Below are 18,632 nucleotides of genomic sequence, written 5' to 3' on the forward strand. Positions count from 1 at the left end.
AGGTCACAGAGCGCGGCTCAGGGATTGGGTAGCGTCGAGGGAGGTGGGTGGTGATTGGGCGGTGCCCAGGAGAGGCTTGGGTGAGGTGCAGGCGCGCGAGCGGGAGTTCCGGCCGGAGGCCCAAGCCGAGGGCCGGCTCCTTCACCATGGCTTCAGCCCAGCTGGACTACACCATCGAGATCCCGGATCAGCCCTGCCGGAGTCAGGGTATGGAACGAGGGTTGGGTCCAGTCGTGGGTAGGTGACCTAAGGAGTCCGTGGGTTGCAAGCACAGCTGTGGCCCCGCCCCTCTTGCGGCTCCGCCCTCCCGCGGCCCATCTCCTCATAGGGTCCGGCAGGTCCTTAGATTTGTCGGGTCCAGAGAGCCCCGCCCCTTAGCAAGCCCCGCCCCCAGGGCGCTTTCCCTGTCCGAGCCCCTCCCCTTCTCGGAGTCCACACGCCCCCCGCCCACCCCCACCCCCGACCAGGTTGGGACCCTTTTTTCTGTCTCTTTAGTTCTCAGGTCCAAGCTTTCGCTTCTTTCCCAGTAACTGAAGGCTGCCGAGGACAGGGGACATCCAGATTTCTTTGTTTGGAGTCGGGTTTCCCACTGCTATCCTTTCTTGGCGGTTGTGCTTAGGGGGTTCCACTCGTTATATTCCATCCACTGTTTTCCCCAGGGTCCATGGAGAAGCCCAGGACACAGAACCTTCACCCTTCCCTCCTCTGCACTCTCCTTGGCAGTATAGTCAGCAGAACCGTCTCTGCTGTGAGTTAGAAGTCGGCTCAAATCCCCACTCCTCCCTTCAGTAGCTGCGTGACCTGACCGTTGGTAGGCTTCCAGCTCTTAACTTCGGTTTCCTCATCTGCACAGTTGGGGGTACCAACAGTAACCTCCCTCTGACGGTAGTTGGTTGCACAACTGAGATTGTTTGTGTAAAGGACCCAGCATAATGCTTGGCACTGAGTGAGTTTCGTGATTAGCTTTATTTTCCTCCCTACAGTCATATTCGAGAAAGGAGTGTGGCAGGGCCACAGAATTAGTAGCCTGTGAGTCGGATTGGGGTTCCAGAGAATGGAAAGTTTGGCCCGGACTGGGAGTGAATTATGGTAGAGGAGCCTTGTCATACAGCCCAGCTCAAGCTGCAGGTCTTGCCTGTCTTACTCCACATCACCTTCACACCTCCAGTCTTACCACCAGCCACACCTCACCTCTTCTGCCACCCCAGCCCTCTTCCCAATGCAAAGCTTTGATCTTATCACTATTCTAGCTAGAACCCTACAGTGACTTTTTTGCCCTCAGGATAAATCAAGTCCTGATTCCTTAGCATGGCATTCAAAGTCCATCATTTAGCAGCCCCTGCTTACCTCTTTGTTCACTATATCCTTTCACCGTTCACTTTTGAGTTTTGTGTTTTGGCTTCCCCAAGCTGCTTGTGATTCTGCACACCCTTCCTGCTTCTCTCTGCTCCTGCTATTTCTTCTGTCTGGAATGCCTTTTCCTCTCTGCTGCCCCACTCTGCCCGCTCCCATGTTTGGTTCATCATTTAACGCTTCTCTCAGATGTTACTTCCTTCAAGAGAGCCTTCCCAGACCCCTTGCATAGCAGCTTGTGTTCCTTGGATGGGGTCTAAGAGGGGAGTGCAACCCCTAGGCTTTTGACAGAGCAGGTAGCCCCAGACCAGTTGTATTTCACTAGAGCCAGATCTGTGGCCAAGGGCTCTTGGGCTTATAGATGTAAAAATGCTTTTGAAAGTCTTGGCATCAGCGGGAGATGAAGTCAATTAACATTTTTACCCTTGGGGACTTCCCTGGTGGTCCAGTGGCTAAGACTGCAGGCTCCCAATGCAGGGGCAGGGTTCGGTCCCTGGTCAGGGAACTAGATCCCGAATGCCACAACTAAAGACCTGGCACTTGCTGCAACTAAGACCTGGCACAGCCAAATAGATAAAATATTAAAAAAAACTATTTAAAATAATTTTTTAAAAGATTATTGCCCTTGGAGCACCTTTAGTTGCAAAGGCCTGGAGCTGCTTTCTGTGTGGCCAAGAGGGCAGAAGTTTGTTCCTCAGCCCCAGTGGGCAGCCTTTGTGTTTCAGTTCTACCTCTTGCTCTTCTTTGGTTTTGGCAAGTTATTGAACCTCTCTGAGCCTCAGATTCCCTGACTGTAAAGTGGAAGTGATAAGAGCGCCTACCTCACGGCACTGAGGGTTGATGAAGTAGTGACTGACGTGGAGCAGGTATGTGTGCTCCTGTGTGTGCAGCCTGGCGCGTGCGCTCTCAGTACATTTCTTCCCCTGGTGGCTCTCCCCCTGCCTCAAGGGGCTGGGTCCTAGAATTGGAAGAAATCTCAGGGGGCCATTTTGTCCTGCATCCTTCTCCTGTCATGAGAGCTTGCTGTTAGCTCCAGACCCTTCCCCGACAGGATACTTCCTCCCACATATCCTGGCCTGTTGAAGGCAGCTGGATTGTTAGAAAGCTTCCCTTTCTTGAGCCACAGTAGGCCTTCCTGTCACATCTGCTTTCAGGTCAGCATTTGCTGTGTCCTGGTTGTGGGCTAGTTGCTGGTCTCCTCAGAAGTGACTCACACACAGACTCCCTGCAAGGACCTGTGCTTCTGGGAGGACAGTATTTAGAAGGAGGTGGTTTCACAATGATGTGGTAACTGCAGGGCTAGGAGGTCATGGTGGGTACAACACAGAGCAAGGTAGTCTGTCTTCCTCTGTTTTCAAGATGACAGCTTCATCTCTTTTCTCCAAGAAAAACACCCCCAAGGCCTTCAGCTGTTCCTCCTCTGGTGTGGTTCTAATAACCCTCTCCTTATGATTGCCTTCTGCACTGGCTTTGGTTCATCATGCCTTTCCCTCTCCAAGTGCGTACCTCAGAGCCAAACTCGAGGCTATAGGACCCCTCAGAAGGAAGTGACAGCACTGTGACCCCCTACATCTCTTTGCTTCCTGTCTGTGGAGAGCTCCCTTCCCGGCTGATGTGGCTTCACAGAGCGACAGTCTTTGGGGGTCCGGAGATTGTCTCTCTGTTGCACTTACTGTTTAAAGGTGCAGAAGTGTGTAGGACGGTCATATTTGGTTTCTGGAATTGCGTTTCCCCCATAACTGAGCTTTAGAGCCACAGAGCCTGGCACTGCTGTGAGCTGATAGAGAGGCGAGCAGCTGCTGCTGGCACATACTTAGCGGGAAGGCAGCTACAGATCTGGGGCCCTTCATCACTCAGGGTCCTTCTGCTGGAATTCCCACCAGGCAGTTATTTGTGGCTGACTGGGCCTAACAAGGATCATCTACCTGGTCCTTTGCCGAAGCTGATCCCTTGACCTGGCATTCCCCTCTTCCCACCCACTCTTCTTTGACCAGTGGTCCCCTCACCCTCCTAATGAGAGTTGGGTATTCTCTCATTTCCTTGGGGAAGGTTCTGTCCTCAGGACCCCCAGTGCAGGGATCCCTGTCGTGTTGTTTGGAGGGTTTGGCTCACTGTTGCCAGAGCCTGGCAAGGAAGATGTGCCCGAAGAGCTGAAGGGAGACATTTGGCAGTACTCCGGCCCCGCCCGAGGTGCTCTGCCATCCAGGCCAGGCTTGCATTGCCCCTCCTCCCAGCCAGAGACTGGTCAGCCAAGTCCTGCCCCAGGGCCCCTAGGGCCCCTCTGCGGCTTGCACAGGCACTTCTTAAAGGCATCCTCTTGCTCTCAGGTTCCATAAACATTTTTACAAATAATTGATTTACAAAATTAATGGGGCTGGGACAAGGGGCTCACTCTTAGCCTTCCGGGGAGTCACAGAGAAGGCAAGCGATAGGTCTGCTGTGAGCCTAGGCTTCGTTGTCAGTCTACCCTTGGGCTGAGCGCTGGCTGGGGTCGAAGAAATGAAGAGCTTGTCTTGACCCCCAGGAAGTTTCTCCCAGCACCAGGGAAACAGTATGGGGTGGACTGTAGTTAGGACCACCATGGTGGGCTGCAGGGGTCAGTGGCTTCCTGGAGAAGAGTGGCCCAAGCTGGACCTGCAGCTGTAGATAGGGAGCAGCAGAAGGCGCAGAGCTGGAGCACTGGGGGACTGAGCGGGGCCCAGAAGAGTGTGGCCTTGGCAGGAGGCCTGGGTGTGCTTTCAGGAGCAGGGGTGAGAGAAAACCTCAAGAGCTGTCACACCGACGAGGCCTCACAGGCCCAGGTGCCGAGTTGAACTAGACTCTTCTTGTCTGTGTGAACCCCAGGGCTGCTTTTTTTTTTTCTGAGCAGAGGAGTTTTGTTCATTTTTTGAATCATGACTTCTTTTCTTTCATTCATTAATAGAAACCCTTCCTAATTTGTCTGCTTTATGCCAAGTGTCATGCTAGGCCCTGGATCTGAGCTCCAGACCTCAAGGACCCTTTGCCTGAGGTCTCTGTGGTTTCTGTTGGGCTTACACTGTTGACCATGCCCTGCTCACACGCCAGGTTCAGCAAGAACCCCTCATATGATTTTATTACTCTAGAAGGCAATGGCAAGCCACTCCAGTACTCTTGCCTAGAAAATCCCATGGATGGAGGAGCCTGGTAGGCTGCAGTCCATGGGGTCGGTAAGAGTCGAACACGACTGAGCGACTTCACTTTCACTTTCCACTTTCACGCAATGGAGAAGGAAATGGCAACCCACTCCAGTGTTCTTGCCTGGAGAATCCCAGGGATGGGGGAGCCTGGTGGGCTGCCGTCTATGGGGTCGCACAGAGTCGGACACAACTGAAGCGACTTAGCAGCAGCATGACCACCTTGTGAGATCTGGAGTACTCTTATCCCATCTTACAGATGAGGAACAGGAGCTCAACAGGAGGTAAAGTGTCTTGCCCCAAGTCATCCCAGGTTCCAACTCAGGAGCCTCACTCCAAAGCTTGTGTATGCATATTTCAGTTGCCATCAGGAAGTGCTGCCTGAAGACAGTTCCATTTCTCGGAAACAGTTAAGGACATGCATGAAGAAAGAGATGTCCATTAAAGTACTTTTATAACAGCAAAAGATTAGAAACAACACTGTGTCCAATAATGGGAGCTTGGTCACCATAAATTACGAAATATCTATAGCTGCTCTGCAGCCACTAAAAAGAATGGTGTAGAAATATATAAACCGACAGGGAGAGATGTTCACAATACATTGCTAAATGGAAGAAAGCAGATTACAAAGCGGTATGATTCCAGTTGTATAAGATACTCATTTTCTACTTTTTCTACAGTGAGCATGCATTCCTCATGAAGTAATAACTTCAATTCATTGAACTCTTCCTTTGTGCTAGGGTAAAAATGCTAAGCCCTCAGTAGTCATTTTCTTGTTTAGTCTTATGTTCTGTTATCCTCATTTCACAGTTAAGAAAATTAAACCTTAGAGAACTAGCTCAAGGTCTGTTTCATGGTTATTAGTGGCAGAGACAGAGATTTGAACCCAGATAGGGTTTATATGGTCGGTACTCCTAGATACCATGCTACTCTTCTGTACTATTATTCCAAAAGGTTAAAAAAAAAGTAAATTTAAAATGAACTAATTTGGATTAAATATAGGAACTCTAAGACTCTAGAAAGTATTTCTTGGGAGTAAAGGAAATTGAGGATACTTTGATTTTTTGCATTTTAAGAAGAAAACATAGTTCTTTGTATTCTGAGTCCCGCTTGCTGATGAAAAGCACATATTGTTCCACAAATCCTTTTTCTTTGTCAGCCTTTTCCTTTGTCTTCCCCACATGCCCCTGGGATATACACAATCTAATTTATGCTCCAGTTTTATGACTTGAACTGTTGTACAATATAGTATGTATCTGTAATTCTGGTATTATCGGTGTCAGTGTCATTTGTTGAGAAAAGTCCAGAGGACAGAGAGCCCCTGAGATTAAATGTGGGGTAGTTAAGAAGTGTCAGGCTTGAGGAGCCTTGCCAAGGAACTTCTGGGCATCCATGATCTCTTTGACTTCTTCACCACTATTGACTCTGCTGGATACCCCCCAACCTTTAAAAAAAATTTTTTTTTAACTCTCATTGCAAAAGTGATACCAATGGATTTTTAGACTGTGAATTTAAAAAATCATGAAAAAGAAATTGCCTCTAATCCCAGGAATAATTGCTATCAATATCTGATGCTTTTTTTCTGTGCATAAGTATGTGTAGGTGTGCATGTATGTATGTACATAGGATTCTGTTGTACATACTCTTTGCAACTTGCTTTTTTGCTTAATGTGTTATTATTCATTTTTAAAATAATAATATTGAGATATAATTCACATTCTGTAAAATTCACTCTTTTAAAATGTGTGATTCGTTGGTTTTTAGGATGTTCACAGGATTGTACACACAGCACTATTTAATTTCAGAACATTTTCATCATCTGCAAAAAAAACCCTGAACCATTAGCAGTCTCTCCCCATTTCCCCCTGCCTCCAGCTCCTGGCAGCCGCTCATCTGCTTTCTGCCCTATGGATCTGCCTATTCTGGACATTTTGTATAAATCATATAAATGGAATCATATAATGTATGGTCTTTGTGTCTGGCTTCTTTCACTTAACATGTTTTCAAGGTTCACCCATGTTGTAGCAGTGCTTCATTCCTTTTTATCACCAAGTAGTATTCCATTGAAAGGATATACCACATTTTATTCACCTGTTACAGGTCATAGGTATGTGGATTGTATCTACTTTTTGGCTGTCATGAATATTGCTGCAATGAACATTCATGTACACATTTTTGTATGGACATATGTTTTCGGTTCTCTTGGGTCTTATACCTAGGAGTAGAGGTACTGGTTCATGTGGAAACTTCTTGCCTAATGTTTTTGAGGAGCTGCCAAACAGCTTTCTAAAGTGGATGTACCTTTTTGCACGCTCACCAGCAGTATATGAGGGTTCTGAATTCTCCTTATCCTCAACACTTGGTGTTATCTGACTTTTTGATTATGGCCATCCTAGTGGATCCAATATACTGTCTCATTGTGGTTTTAATTTTCATTTCCCTGATGACTGTGATGTTGGACATCTTTTCATGTTCTTACTGGCCATTTATGCATCTTCTTTGGAGAAATGTCTCTTCAAATCTTTTGCCTATTTTAAAGTTGAGTTATTTGTCTTTTCATTGTTGAATTCTTATATATCCTGGATAACAAACCCTTATCAGATATATGATTTGCAAATATTTTCTCCCATTCTGTCAGTTTCCTCAGCTTTTTGATGGTATCCATTGATGTACAAAAATTTTCAATGCTGGTGAAGTCCTGGTTTGTCTGTTTTTTTCTTGTATTCCTTTTCCTTTTAGTTATGTCTAAGAAACCATTCCTTAATCTAAGGTCACAAAGATTTACTTTTACATTTTCTGCTAAGAGTCTTATAGTTTTAGCTCTTATATTTATGTCTATGATCTGCTTAAGATATTCCTGAATATTTCTGTCATAGATTAAGCATTTTTCTTTCATAGAAGTGGAATCACTAAGTCAAAGATTGCATGTTTTTGAGGCTTTTGCTACACATACCAGAATTGTTGTGATTCTTTTCTTCCTATCGTTTCCCTCGCCCTTCCTACTTGTCTCCCACTGCCCTGGTTCAGGCCTTTACTGTCTATTGTTTCGCATGTTACAGTCATCTCTGTCTTATTCCTAATGGCACCTTTCAGCGCAGTGGGTAAGCACAGTGGGATGGTGGTGGTGGTGCTGTGATGTATAGACGAGGGGCATCTAGCCCTGTCTAGTGATTTAGGGGAGTGGTGAGAAGGGGTTGGAGAGGGCGTCAAGGGGAACTTCTTGGATGTCAGCAGTGAGCTGACTCAGCAGGGGGCATGGGCATTAGCAAAGCATGAACATGGATTATCAGCATCTGGGCTGGGGAGTGAGGACCGTGTGTGCAGTCCTGGAGGCAGGGGGCAATGTGGTGTGGTGGTTCAGAGGGGCATGCTGGCTCTGCCACTTCCTGGCTCTCTGTTTTTGGGGAGAGAGACTTCTTGTCTCTGTGTTTTAGTTTTCTCATCTGTAAAATGGGGATAGCAATAATAGTTAACTCCTAGGATGGTGGGGGGACCAAATGAGGCAGCATGTGTTGAGGTTCTGACTTTGGTGGCCAGTCCGTGAGGAGGAGCAGGTGGAAGAGGTCAGTGCTGGATCTGTTGATGTACAGAGAAAACCAAAGGTGCAGGTTTGGAGCTAAGTGGAAAGAGATTTGGTTAAGACTGGGGGCTTTTTTTTTTTTTACCCAGGGGGCCAGCCGGGATAATGGTGATGACCACCTGGGTTTGGAATCTAGCTCCACTGCTTATTAGTTGTGTGACTTTGACCAATTATTTATTATCTTTGTGGCTTAGTTTTTCATCAGTAAAATGAGACAAGAACAGTACCTTGTTCATAGGATTGTTGTGAAGATTAAATGAATTGATATATAAAGTACTTAGGGACTTCCTTGGTGGTCCAGTGGTTAAGACTCTGTGCTCCCAATGCAGGGCGCCAGGGTTTGAACCCTGGTCAGGGAACTAGATCCCACATACTGCAACTAAGACCCAGTACAGCCAAATAAATAAATATATATATATATTTTTTAAGTGCTTAGAATAGTGTCTGACACAATTCTCTTTTTGCTGTTATTGTTTTTCTTGGTGATGGGAAAGAGGGGAAGATAGGGGTAGAAGGAGATGCGAAATTCAGAGAAGTTTATGATGGTTTAGGACTGAGGTGGGTTTGATTGCCTTTGCAGGGCTATGGTCGTCTTGGTGTAGAAATGGGAGATGGGGGCCAGTGCCTGAGTCTTCAGTGCCTGAGGGGCAGTGGTCAGAGGCTGGGAGATGTCAGCAGTGGGAGGGGGAGAGGGTGGTGACCAATGGGAGGAACATAAAAGGAGCAGGGGCTCTTACAGAGGGTGGAGGAATCACAGGATCCGGATGTGGCAATAAATAACAATAGCCATAGCAATTACTTTTATTACTCTGGAAAGGGCAATGGGTAACAAGAGAAATGCCAGCTCTTTCTCCTTGGATCCATCCTTCACTTTGCAAGCATGTGTTCATTCATTCAGCACGTTTCTGCTGAGTGCCTGGACGGGCCAGCTACAGTCCTGGACACGAGGAATGTGGCACTAAGTGTGACAAACCTGGTTCCTGCCTTCAGGGACCCTTCTGGCTGAGGGGTGACAGATGTTATTCAAATAATTGTGCAAGCCATTAATCAGTATAGATTGGATCTTGCCACTCCCCCAGTTCCAGAATCTATTCGCTCTCCACTGCTCCGGATAAAATCCTGACTCGTAAGCATGGCCTGGGGGCCTTTCAGGATCAGGCCCCCCATTCCCACTCTTAGCAGCTCTCCTGCACACTGTTGTTCCCTCATCCAGGCTTCTAGCCTCCCAGGACTGCTTGCTGTGCTCCGGAGTGACTGTAACATCTCCATCACCTTCTGCCCCTGCTCATGCCCTCTTTCTACCTGGCATGCTCCTATGGTCCTTCAAGACCAGCACAGCAAACATGTCACCATCACTCTCTCAGCCGTGGTCTCAGAGCACCTTGGACTTTTCTGGATGATAGCACTTCATGTCTAGAATCTGAATGGGTAGCGTGGCTCCAGTGGGAGGGGGTCATGACAAAGCTCCAAGTTAGGAAGGGCATGGAGAAGGGGATCCTGGGAGGAGACTGTGTTGGGGGAACGGGAGATGCCCCTGGGTAGGAGGGGCACCTCCTGGTTCAGGAGAGGCGGCCTTGAGGGCCTGGCTGGAGTTGGGGCATGAATTCCCTCCTTTTAGGAACCTTACGAAAAGCTTGGGCTCCGGTAAGAGGCAGAGTGTCCAGGGTGTCCGTATTCTGAGTTTCTTTGTGAGAGGCGTGTCTGGTGAAGTCATTCCTACCTGCGTTGGTGAATCCAAGGGTGCCAGGAAAATCTGAGGTGGAACAAAGGGGAGTTGTAGAGCCCAGCCATGGTGGGAGGGGCAGGTCAGAGAGCCAGTGGAAGTGTCTGAACTTTCCCTGTCTGGGAATGCGCCACCCCTGCTGGTCAGGGCAGTCACCAGGGGATGTGACCTCCTTCAGCCTTCTCTCTATTTGAGATGAACCCCCTAACCCTTTGCTGATATTTTGGTGGTGGTACCTGGAGGGGAGCACCATAGGAAAGTGCTGGGGGAGGGGAGTCCATACTCAGACAGTTGCATGGAAGCAGGTCTCAGAAATCCAGTGGCTGGACCTCAGATGGTCAAAGGTGGATCCAAATGGTAGCTGTTGATCACCACCCGTGAGGTGGCTGCAGCCTGAGCCTTATGGGTAGCCATCGCCAGTAAGGTTGGGCCTCTGCAGAGAAAGGCCAGTGCATGTGAACCACTGCCCTGGCCAAGGACCAGGCCAAGAAAGTTGGAGACAGTATTTTGAGTGGCCTGACTTAGAGCTGTGGAACCATCCCTCTTATTGGAGGCTGAGGTCAGTGTCAGGGGAGCCTGGGAGGGCTGGCAGGGGTCAGCATGGGACTGAGGCGCTGGCAGCTCCAGGCTGAATTGTAGCCCAGCCCTGGATCCCCGTGGGCTTGGGCAGTTAATCTCCAAAGGCCAGAGTCACCACCACCGGAGAGCAGAAACACTGAACTTTTCAATCACATTAATTTCCACAGGAAATTGTTGTCTTCCTTTTGTCCAAAGGTTAGTGATTTATGTTTACCATCTTCTTAACTAGCCTTGAAATTTACTGTTGCCAGGTCACCACCAGCATCCATAAATCTCTGGGTGGCAGCTGAGCATAGCCAAGTGGCTTGATCCTTGGAAGAGTAAACCCTGGCCCTTTCAGGAGGGCAGATAACTGGCAACAGACAGTCCCTGAACAGAAGTCACCCCGAGGGGTGTGAGTACTTCCTTGGTGGGAAAAAATGAGAGGAGGCCTGACTGACATGGTTGCGGGGAGGCCTCCAGAAGCAGCCATGGAGGAGGCAGCTGGCTTGTGCTTCGGCACATCAGGGGACAAGATGTACTTCTGGTGGTGGACGGGGCTGGCGGCCCAGAACACCTCCAATGGGTTAGTTAGGATGGGGAGTCAGGACCGGCTTCCCAGCTCTGCACTTCCTGTGTTTCCTTAGGCAAGTAGCTTAACCACTCTGTGCCTCAGTTTCCTCTTCTGTAATAATATTCCCTGTAGTGTGCTGCCTGCTGCCAAGTGGCTTCAGTCATGTCCGACTCTGTGCGACCCCATGGACTGCAGCCTACCAGGCTTCTCCGTCCATGGGATTCTCCAGGCAAGAACACTGGAGTGGATTGCCATTTCCTTCTCCCTGTAGTGTGCTATGAGGGTTAAATCTCAGTAAATACTGACTGTTATTCCTCTCTGTCAGGACAGGGTTTGGTTTGGTAGGGGTTCACTTCACCACCTACACTGCCCTATCGGTTTCTCTTTAAAACCCCCTTCTTCCATCTGTCCGTAGAATTAGAACAGGAGCCGGCCAACTTTTTTCTGTAAAGGGCTGTACCTTAGACCTTAGACTTTGTGAACTGTGTGGTCTCTGTTGCAGCTACTCATCTCTGCTGTTTCAGCTTGAAAGCAGCCATAGACATTATGTAAATGAATGAGCTGGGCTGTGTTCCAATAAAACTTTATTTGTGGGCATTTACATTTCATGATTTTTACACCACAAAATCTTCTTTTGATCTTTTTTTTCTAAAACTATTTTAGAATGTAAAAAGCACTTTTATCTTTGGCTCAAAGGTCATATGAAAACAGATCATGGGTAGAATTCAGCCCATGGCTTGTGTTAATATCTATGGTATGCTGATCCTGGGATTAGAAGGTGAAATTGCATGGAGGAAGTGTTTTTTTCATTTTTCTCACCTGGGCTGTGTCTCTGAAAGAAAAGAAAGGGGCCCTCAGGTGGCTTTTTCCAGTTACCGTGCAGTGCCATCTGAGAAGCCTGAAAGCCAGTTGAAGTGAAGGACAGAGGAAGGAGCCTCCCGGGCACCTGAGGCACAGGGGCTGGAAGGATGCCTACCTAGGCCTGGCCCCTGGCACTTCCCTGCTACCAGCTGTGGATGGGCCAATCACCCCATCCCACACCCTAACTTCACGGCTGACAGTCCTACCCTGCTTGTGTTTCAGAGAACAGCCCTGACCAAGGTGGGAAGGAGGCTGGGACTCGACTGCCTTTGGTGATTCTCTTGGGCTGGGGAGGCTGCTCTGACAAGAACCTGGCCAAGTACAGTGCCATCTATCACAAAAGGGTGAGTACTGCAGGCGTGTGGACTCCCAGTGCTCTGGGGCCCCTCTGGAGGGGCCCTCTCAGCCTTGGCTGCCCTCATCTCCAGGCTGCCGTGGAGGCTGACCACCAGTCAGGGACCAGACAGGCCTGGGAATGGCACCAGGACTGGCCTGTGAGGAAGATGCTGGGCCCGTGGGGACTTGGCAGGATTATCACTCTTTGCAGCCAACTCTGTGGCCTAGTCTGTCCCCTCCAGCCCCCTGCCCTCCCCCTTTCTTCCACCCCAAGCCCCACGGTGGCAGACCATCTCCACTGTGCTCCTGGCTGAGGCATCAGCCCAGACCTCAAGCCTTTCTGGGCAGCAGGAGCCTGGGCCGGGTGTGCTGGGCATAGTGTGGACTCCTGGGGCCTCCTCCTTGTCTCACCAGGAGTTTCTGTCTTAAGGTTGAGCTTGGCACCTTCATGTTTCCAGGGTAGAAGGGTCTTCTGGAGAAGAATTCAGGCCTGAGGTTTCCTTGCATCATCTCAGGCCTCACGAGAGTTGGATATAGAGATTACGGTGATTGGAGTGAGCCTTGGGAGGGCCTCTTATGCCTGAGTACCCCTTTCACAGCTTTGGCCACTGGCCTGGCCCTGCGCTCCTCACCCAGGCCTCCCTAGGGAAGGAGGCAGTACAGACCACTCCCCAGCCCACCCCCCGAGCTGGAAGCCCTGCACTGAGGAGGAGCGGCAGTCACCTGGGAGAAGGGCCAGCTAGGGCCCCCTCCCCAAGCCTCTGTCCACTGACCCAGGTCTGCGCTGTGCCCAGGAGTGTGGTGGCCCTGGAATAGGATGGGAGTTGGAGGCCTCCCCTCAGCCAGCAAGCCTGGTGCACTGGCATCGCCTTACTCCTTAAGTAGTTTCAGCTGCTTCTGAATTCTACTCCCTGGGCGAGGCTCTTTGTCTGACTTCTCCATTAGACTAAGATCCTTGAAAGCAGGCGGAGGCCAAGAAATAGGTGAGTATGGCCAGAACAGAGGACAAAAGGAAGGGCAAGTGTAAAGAGAAGAGGCTGGGAGGGTCCTTAGGGGATTTAGGCTGGGGTGTGATGTTAGACTTGTGTTTCTCAGAGTCCTTCCCTGCCCAGTGGAGAAAGGACTCAGGAGGCCAGGGCTGGAGGCTGCAAAGTGAGATTGTTGCAGTGGCTGGAACCTTGAGGCTGGTGGTGCCGGTGGAGGGAAGTTGATGAATCAAGGGGCTTGTTAGGAGGCAGAGTGATCGGTGGATGAGAGACTGGGAGTGGGCACGGGCATAGGTGGGGTCCAGGGTAATGCCAGGCTTCCCTGCAGCCGATCCCTGGTAGAGGTGGGTGTGTCCTTTGACACAGGGAGCACTAGAAGTGACACCTTAGGCTCTGGGCTGGATGAGATTCCCCCAGGGAGTGTGTAGAGAGCAAGGAGAAGAGGCCAGGATCTGAGGAGCAGGAGATGAAGAGGATCCACAGTGGGAAGGAGGAGAGGCCACAGGAAGAGAAATAAACTCAGGGGAGCATGATTGAATCCAGAGGAAGAGAGTCTTAGGGAAATGGGCTGGTGACGAGGGAGACAGGAAGGACATTCTTGGGGTGGAAGGCACGGGGAGGAAGTGATTGAGTGGAGAGAAAAAATGATCCCAGGGAAGGCAGAGGGGTTGAGGGGGCAGGGCTGCTTGTAGGGGTCACCTGGGAAAGGAAGGGGTGCTTTTACCTTCTGGTCAGAAGGATGAGATGGGGGTAGAGAAGAAATTTTTCCAACCCCAAACTCCTAATACTTCATTATTTGGGCATCTGCAGCTAAGGGGTGTGAGATAGAGGCTGTGTTTAGTCCCAGGAGTCGCGTGTGTGTGGTGGTGGTGTGGAGTGTGTTTGTATTCATTGGCAGTGTGTGTAGGTTGAAGGTGGGTGGAAAGACATTTCACACCCCCTGGGGAGTTGGAGCAGAGCGCTTTGTGAAGTTTTCCAGAGCTGTGGGGCCAGGTGGCACCCGTGACCCCTTGCTGCAGTCTTGGGAAGAGTGGTAAGGTCCATTCACGTGATTACAGCCAGCCAGAGGGGAGGAGGTCAGGGGGCTGTGGCAGGGTAACCTCAGCTGACTGTCTTTTTTTGGCTCTGGGTCATTCAGGTACTGCGCCCATAAAATTTTCTCCTTGTTATTACTCCTGCCACCACTAATGACTGCTCTTCTTAGCTGGAACTCTGTGCCAAGTGCTGTTTGGGAGCACTGGAGATACTTTTTTTTTTCTTCAATGAATTTTACTGTAATCCCATGAGATGGATGTTGTCCCAGCTTACAGAAGGGAACACAGACTCAGAAAGATGAGTTAAATTGCTCTTCAGCTCTACTGTTTATAGATGCTGGTCCCAGGAACTGAGCCCAGAACTGCCTGACCCCAGGGCCTGCCTAACTCAGAGTCCCCTGACAAAGAGCCCTGTGTGTCTGGCACGCATTAATGGCAGAGGGTTAGGACTCAGGGTGGCTTTGGTCACCTTCTCTAACTGGCCTAGAAGGGGATCTGTGTGAGGACCTTGAGGTGTACTTTGACCCAGGCATTGAGGGATACAGAGGCCCAGAGATGTTTTAGCTATTTTAGAATTTGAGGAATAATGCGTTTACTGTACTTGGAATTTCAGGGAGAGCGAGGAGTGATCCCAGGCTTCAGAACCAGACAGGACCCTGCGAGATAGGTAGCAGTGGCCAGAGACTGAGGCCATGTGGGCCTAGCTCACGAGTGGCCTCTAGTGGTCAAGGCTGGGCCTGCAGGCTGTGTCTTGGGTGCTGGGTCTCCTGGGGGAACCTGCTTGTCCCTGGGAGGCAGGGACCGTGCAGAGCAGAGTGGCTGCAGCAGGGTGTCACCAGGCAGTGAGGCCTTGTGTGCCAGAGTTGATCAGATGAGGGTACAAGGTCGTGGGTGGGAGGGAGACAGCAGACCAGAGTGAGAAGGCTTCCTTCTGGTCAGCCCAGAGGTCTCCAAAGCAAGCTCTGGGCTCTAGGCCTCAAGGGCAGCATGAAGCAATTATTCGACAAATGGGCCTGGAGTGGCCCTTCCCCTCTGGGAGGCACCTGTGTCTAGGAGAGGTGAGCATGCACCTAGGCTGCAGCAGGGCCTGGAGGACTTCCAAGAGTATGGGCTGTGGAAGTGAGAGCTGCTGGACCCCTCTGACCTTAGCTGGTCCCCACCTCTCCTCCCTACCCCATCCCCGAGGACCAACCGGGCCTCTCTCCTCTCCCCAGGGCTGCATCGTCATCCGATACACAGCCCCCTGGCACATGGTCTTCTTCTCCGAGACCCTGGGCATCCCTTCACTTCGTGTCTTGGCCCAGAAGCTGCTTGAGCTGCTCTTTGATTACGAGGTTGAGAAGGAGCCCCTGCTCTTCCACGTCTTCAGCAACGCTGGCGTCATGCTGTACCGATATGTGCTGGAGCTCCTGCAGACCCACCAGCGCTTCTGTCACCTGCGTGTGGTGGGCACCATCTTTGACAGCGGTCCCGGTGACAGCAACCTGCTGGGGGCTCTGCGGGCGCTGGCAGTCGTCCTAGAGCACCGTCCTGCCGCGCTGCGCCTGCTGCTCCTGGTGGCCTTCACCCTGGTGGCCTTCCTGTTCCACGTCCTGCTCGCGCCACTCACTGCCCTCTTCCACACGCACTTCTATGACAGGCTGCTCGACGCAGCCTCTCGCTGGCCCGAGCTCTACCTCTACTCCAGGGCCGACGAGGTGGTCCTGGCCCGGGATGTGGAGCGCATGGTGGAGGCACGCCTGGCACACCAGGTCCTGGTACGCTCCGTGGACTTTGTGTCGTCTGCACACGTCAGCCACCTCCGCGACTACCCTACTTACTACACTACCCTCTGCATCAACTTCATGCACAGCTGTGTCCACTGCTCAGGTCCTTGCCCTCCCCACCTCACTTCTGCTCCAGAAATAAATGCCTGACTCTTCCCCACAACCTACGTCCATGGGTGGGGTCCTCTACCGGTACAGCTCCCTGCAGCTCTCGGGGTCTTTGTGGTCCTCCAGGTAGAGAATTCCCATGGGCCTCTGTCCTGGGGGACCGTGTCCGTCTGTTGACCCCAGGATCCTGGGGGCAGTAGTGCCTGTGCAGGTCTCTGCAGGAGCCTTGCTGTGCTTGTGTTTGCTAAGTGCAGCAGTCAGGCTGCTGATTCCTGTGGCATTTAGACTGTGAAGGGTTAATAAAGCTGGGGGTGGGGTGAGGCTGAGCCCCAACATTGATCTTTGATTCCTTGAATGGAAGGTGAGCTTTGCGGGGAGGTGTCAGAAGGTAGGGGAAGGCTGGGGCAGGGGCTGTGATCTGTGCTCCCAGGACCTGGAAGGGCAGGTAAAGCCCCGCCAAGCCCGGAGCACCATCCCCTAGGATCCCACTTGGCAGTTCACTCAGGCTTCTCATTGCCAGGGAGTCTGAGGTGGAAGCCATATGGGGAGCTGACAGGTGGGGGGCTCTGTCCAGGATCTACTACACTTTGCCAGGAAGCCACTGGACCCAGGGAAGTTGCAAGATGTGTGTGGAGTGGGCAGACGGTGTGGGGAGCAGGAAGATAGCAGCACCAGATGGGAGCTGGGACAAGCTGAGTCAGGAGTCCTGAAGACCAGAACCATTGGCCTTCATCTCCTTGAGGGAGACCCACTTGGATCCTCTGTAGACAGGAGTAGTGGCTTCAGCCTTAGAATTCTGTATCATCTATCATCCTATCAGTCACTGCTGCACAATACTGGCACATAGTAGGCATTCAATAAATATGTGTTGATTGATTGAGCTTACTGTGGTGATCCCTTCCCAGGTGGCGCTGGTAGTAAAGAACCCGCCTGCCAAAGCAGGAGACATGAGGCGCAGGTTTCATCCCTGGGTCGGGAAGATCCCCTAGAGGAGGGCATGGCAACCCACTTTAGTATTCTTGCCTGGAGAATCCCATGGACAGAGGAGCCTGGTGGGCTACAGTCCATAGGGTCACAAAGAGTCAGACACGACTGAAGTGACTTAGCACACTGTGGTGATCAAGGGACTTGGGGGGCAGGGATGGGCTTTGAAAGTTTGAGTCAGTGAAGGAGATGGCTGGAAGAGCTCTGGGTGGGAGCTGACCCTTGATAGTCTTGGGGCTGATGCACCTTCTGTCTCCAGAGCTCAGCTCTCCCTGCATGGCCTCAACCCTCTGGGATGGCCCCTCAACTGCTGCAGCCTGTTCCTACTCTGTGTGGCTGCATTCCTAGCCATGGCCAACAGGTGGCAGTGCTGCCTGTGCCATGAGATGGAACTCAAGGATCCCACAGCAGGGCAGGTTTCATGCCCTCACTCTGGGTTAATGTCTTCTATTAGAGAGCATTTGGCCCCCGGGGGTGAAAGTAACCAGCCATCAAGGACCTACTGAGTCCAAGGCAGGGAGAGGGGAGAGTAGAGATCCGATAGGAGCCAGCCTGATGGGAACTGGGCGTTGTCCACTTCTCTTCTAAACCCTCAACCGTCACTGGAGCTGCTCTGCTCAGGCCACATATTTTCCTAGTCTTGGGCCCCAGGATCCTTGCTTTCAGAATATTTGGTGCCATCAAGCTGGGCCTGGAGCTGTGAAGGGCCTTCACGGGACTCCAACCAGGGTGATTTGTCATCTGGGTGCACAGGTGGACAGGAACTGGCAACTGGACCTGATTCTGTCGTATTCACTACGCATCCGAGAGGAGATGGGTGTGTCTAAGATTTGGGAGGCGGGGTCTGGTGTGTGTGAGAACATGTGAAGGAAAGGCGTCTGGAGTCATGAAGATACTCTGGGGTGTTGAATTTTAGCAGAATCTTCTGTCAAAACAAGCTTTCTGTGGTGGCCAAGACCTCCTCTGCAGCTCTGAGCACCTGCCCAAGCACCCAGACAGTTGCTCACTCCCTAGTACTGGTCAGCCGTGAGTATCACCGCTTGACCAAGCTCCGTCTCAAGTGGTGGCTGCCCAGCCTGTTTCCTGATTTGAGGGTCCACCTTGGATAAAGGGGGTTCTTATTGCTCGTTTATCTGTGCAGTGGCTATAGCAGGTAGTGGTCACTAGAATGGAGAGCAGATGCCGCCACAGGGGACTAAGATGGTGACTTTGGTCCCTGGATCACTTCAAAGAACTAGAAAGACACAGAGGTTTGGGGATTATGTTTTCACTTGAGCTTACAGCCTGTTCCAGCCCTAGACCAGGGGATAGAGCTTGCATCCCCTCGGTACCCCCAAGCTCTGACCTCTCCTGTGATTAATGAGCTGACGATTCTGCATCGATAAGGAATTAACCTGGAGCCCCTACCCATCAATAGTCAGGAGTCCAGGTCCTGGCCCCACCCCCCACTCGACAAGAGCTCCAGGGCCCCTGAGCAGACTGACCCCACACTGCTTTACAAAGCCATAGCCAAGTCCTTTTCCCCACATGGCTGCCAGGAATTAACCCCTTAACTGCCTGTGTTCCTACCACCCCATCATCTTCCCCTCCCTGTACACATACACAGAAACAGCA

The 18,632-nt window shown here is 51.0% G+C and overlaps 1 protein-coding gene across 1 annotated transcript; it reads left to right on the plus strand.

The window, feature by feature from the left end:
• Positions 1-26: 26 nt before the first annotated feature.
• Positions 27-16,915, plus strand: TMEM53 (transmembrane protein 53). Its single transcript, XM_027537473.1, has 3 exons — positions 27-207; positions 12,027-12,148; positions 15,375-16,915. Exons 1-3 carry the CDS (start codon positions 147-149, stop codon positions 16,074-16,076), a joined length of 885 nt encoding a protein of 294 aa, XP_027393274.1. The 5' UTR covers positions 27-146; the 3' UTR covers positions 16,077-16,915.
• Positions 16,916-18,632: the final 1,717 nt, after the last annotated feature.

Source organism: Bos indicus x Bos taurus, chromosome 3 (assembly GCF_003369695.1).
Source record: "Bos indicus x Bos taurus breed Angus x Brahman F1 hybrid chromosome 3, Bos_hybrid_MaternalHap_v2.0, whole genome shotgun sequence".
NCBI classification, from domain to species: Eukaryota; Metazoa; Chordata; class Mammalia; order Artiodactyla; family Bovidae; genus Bos; species Bos indicus x Bos taurus.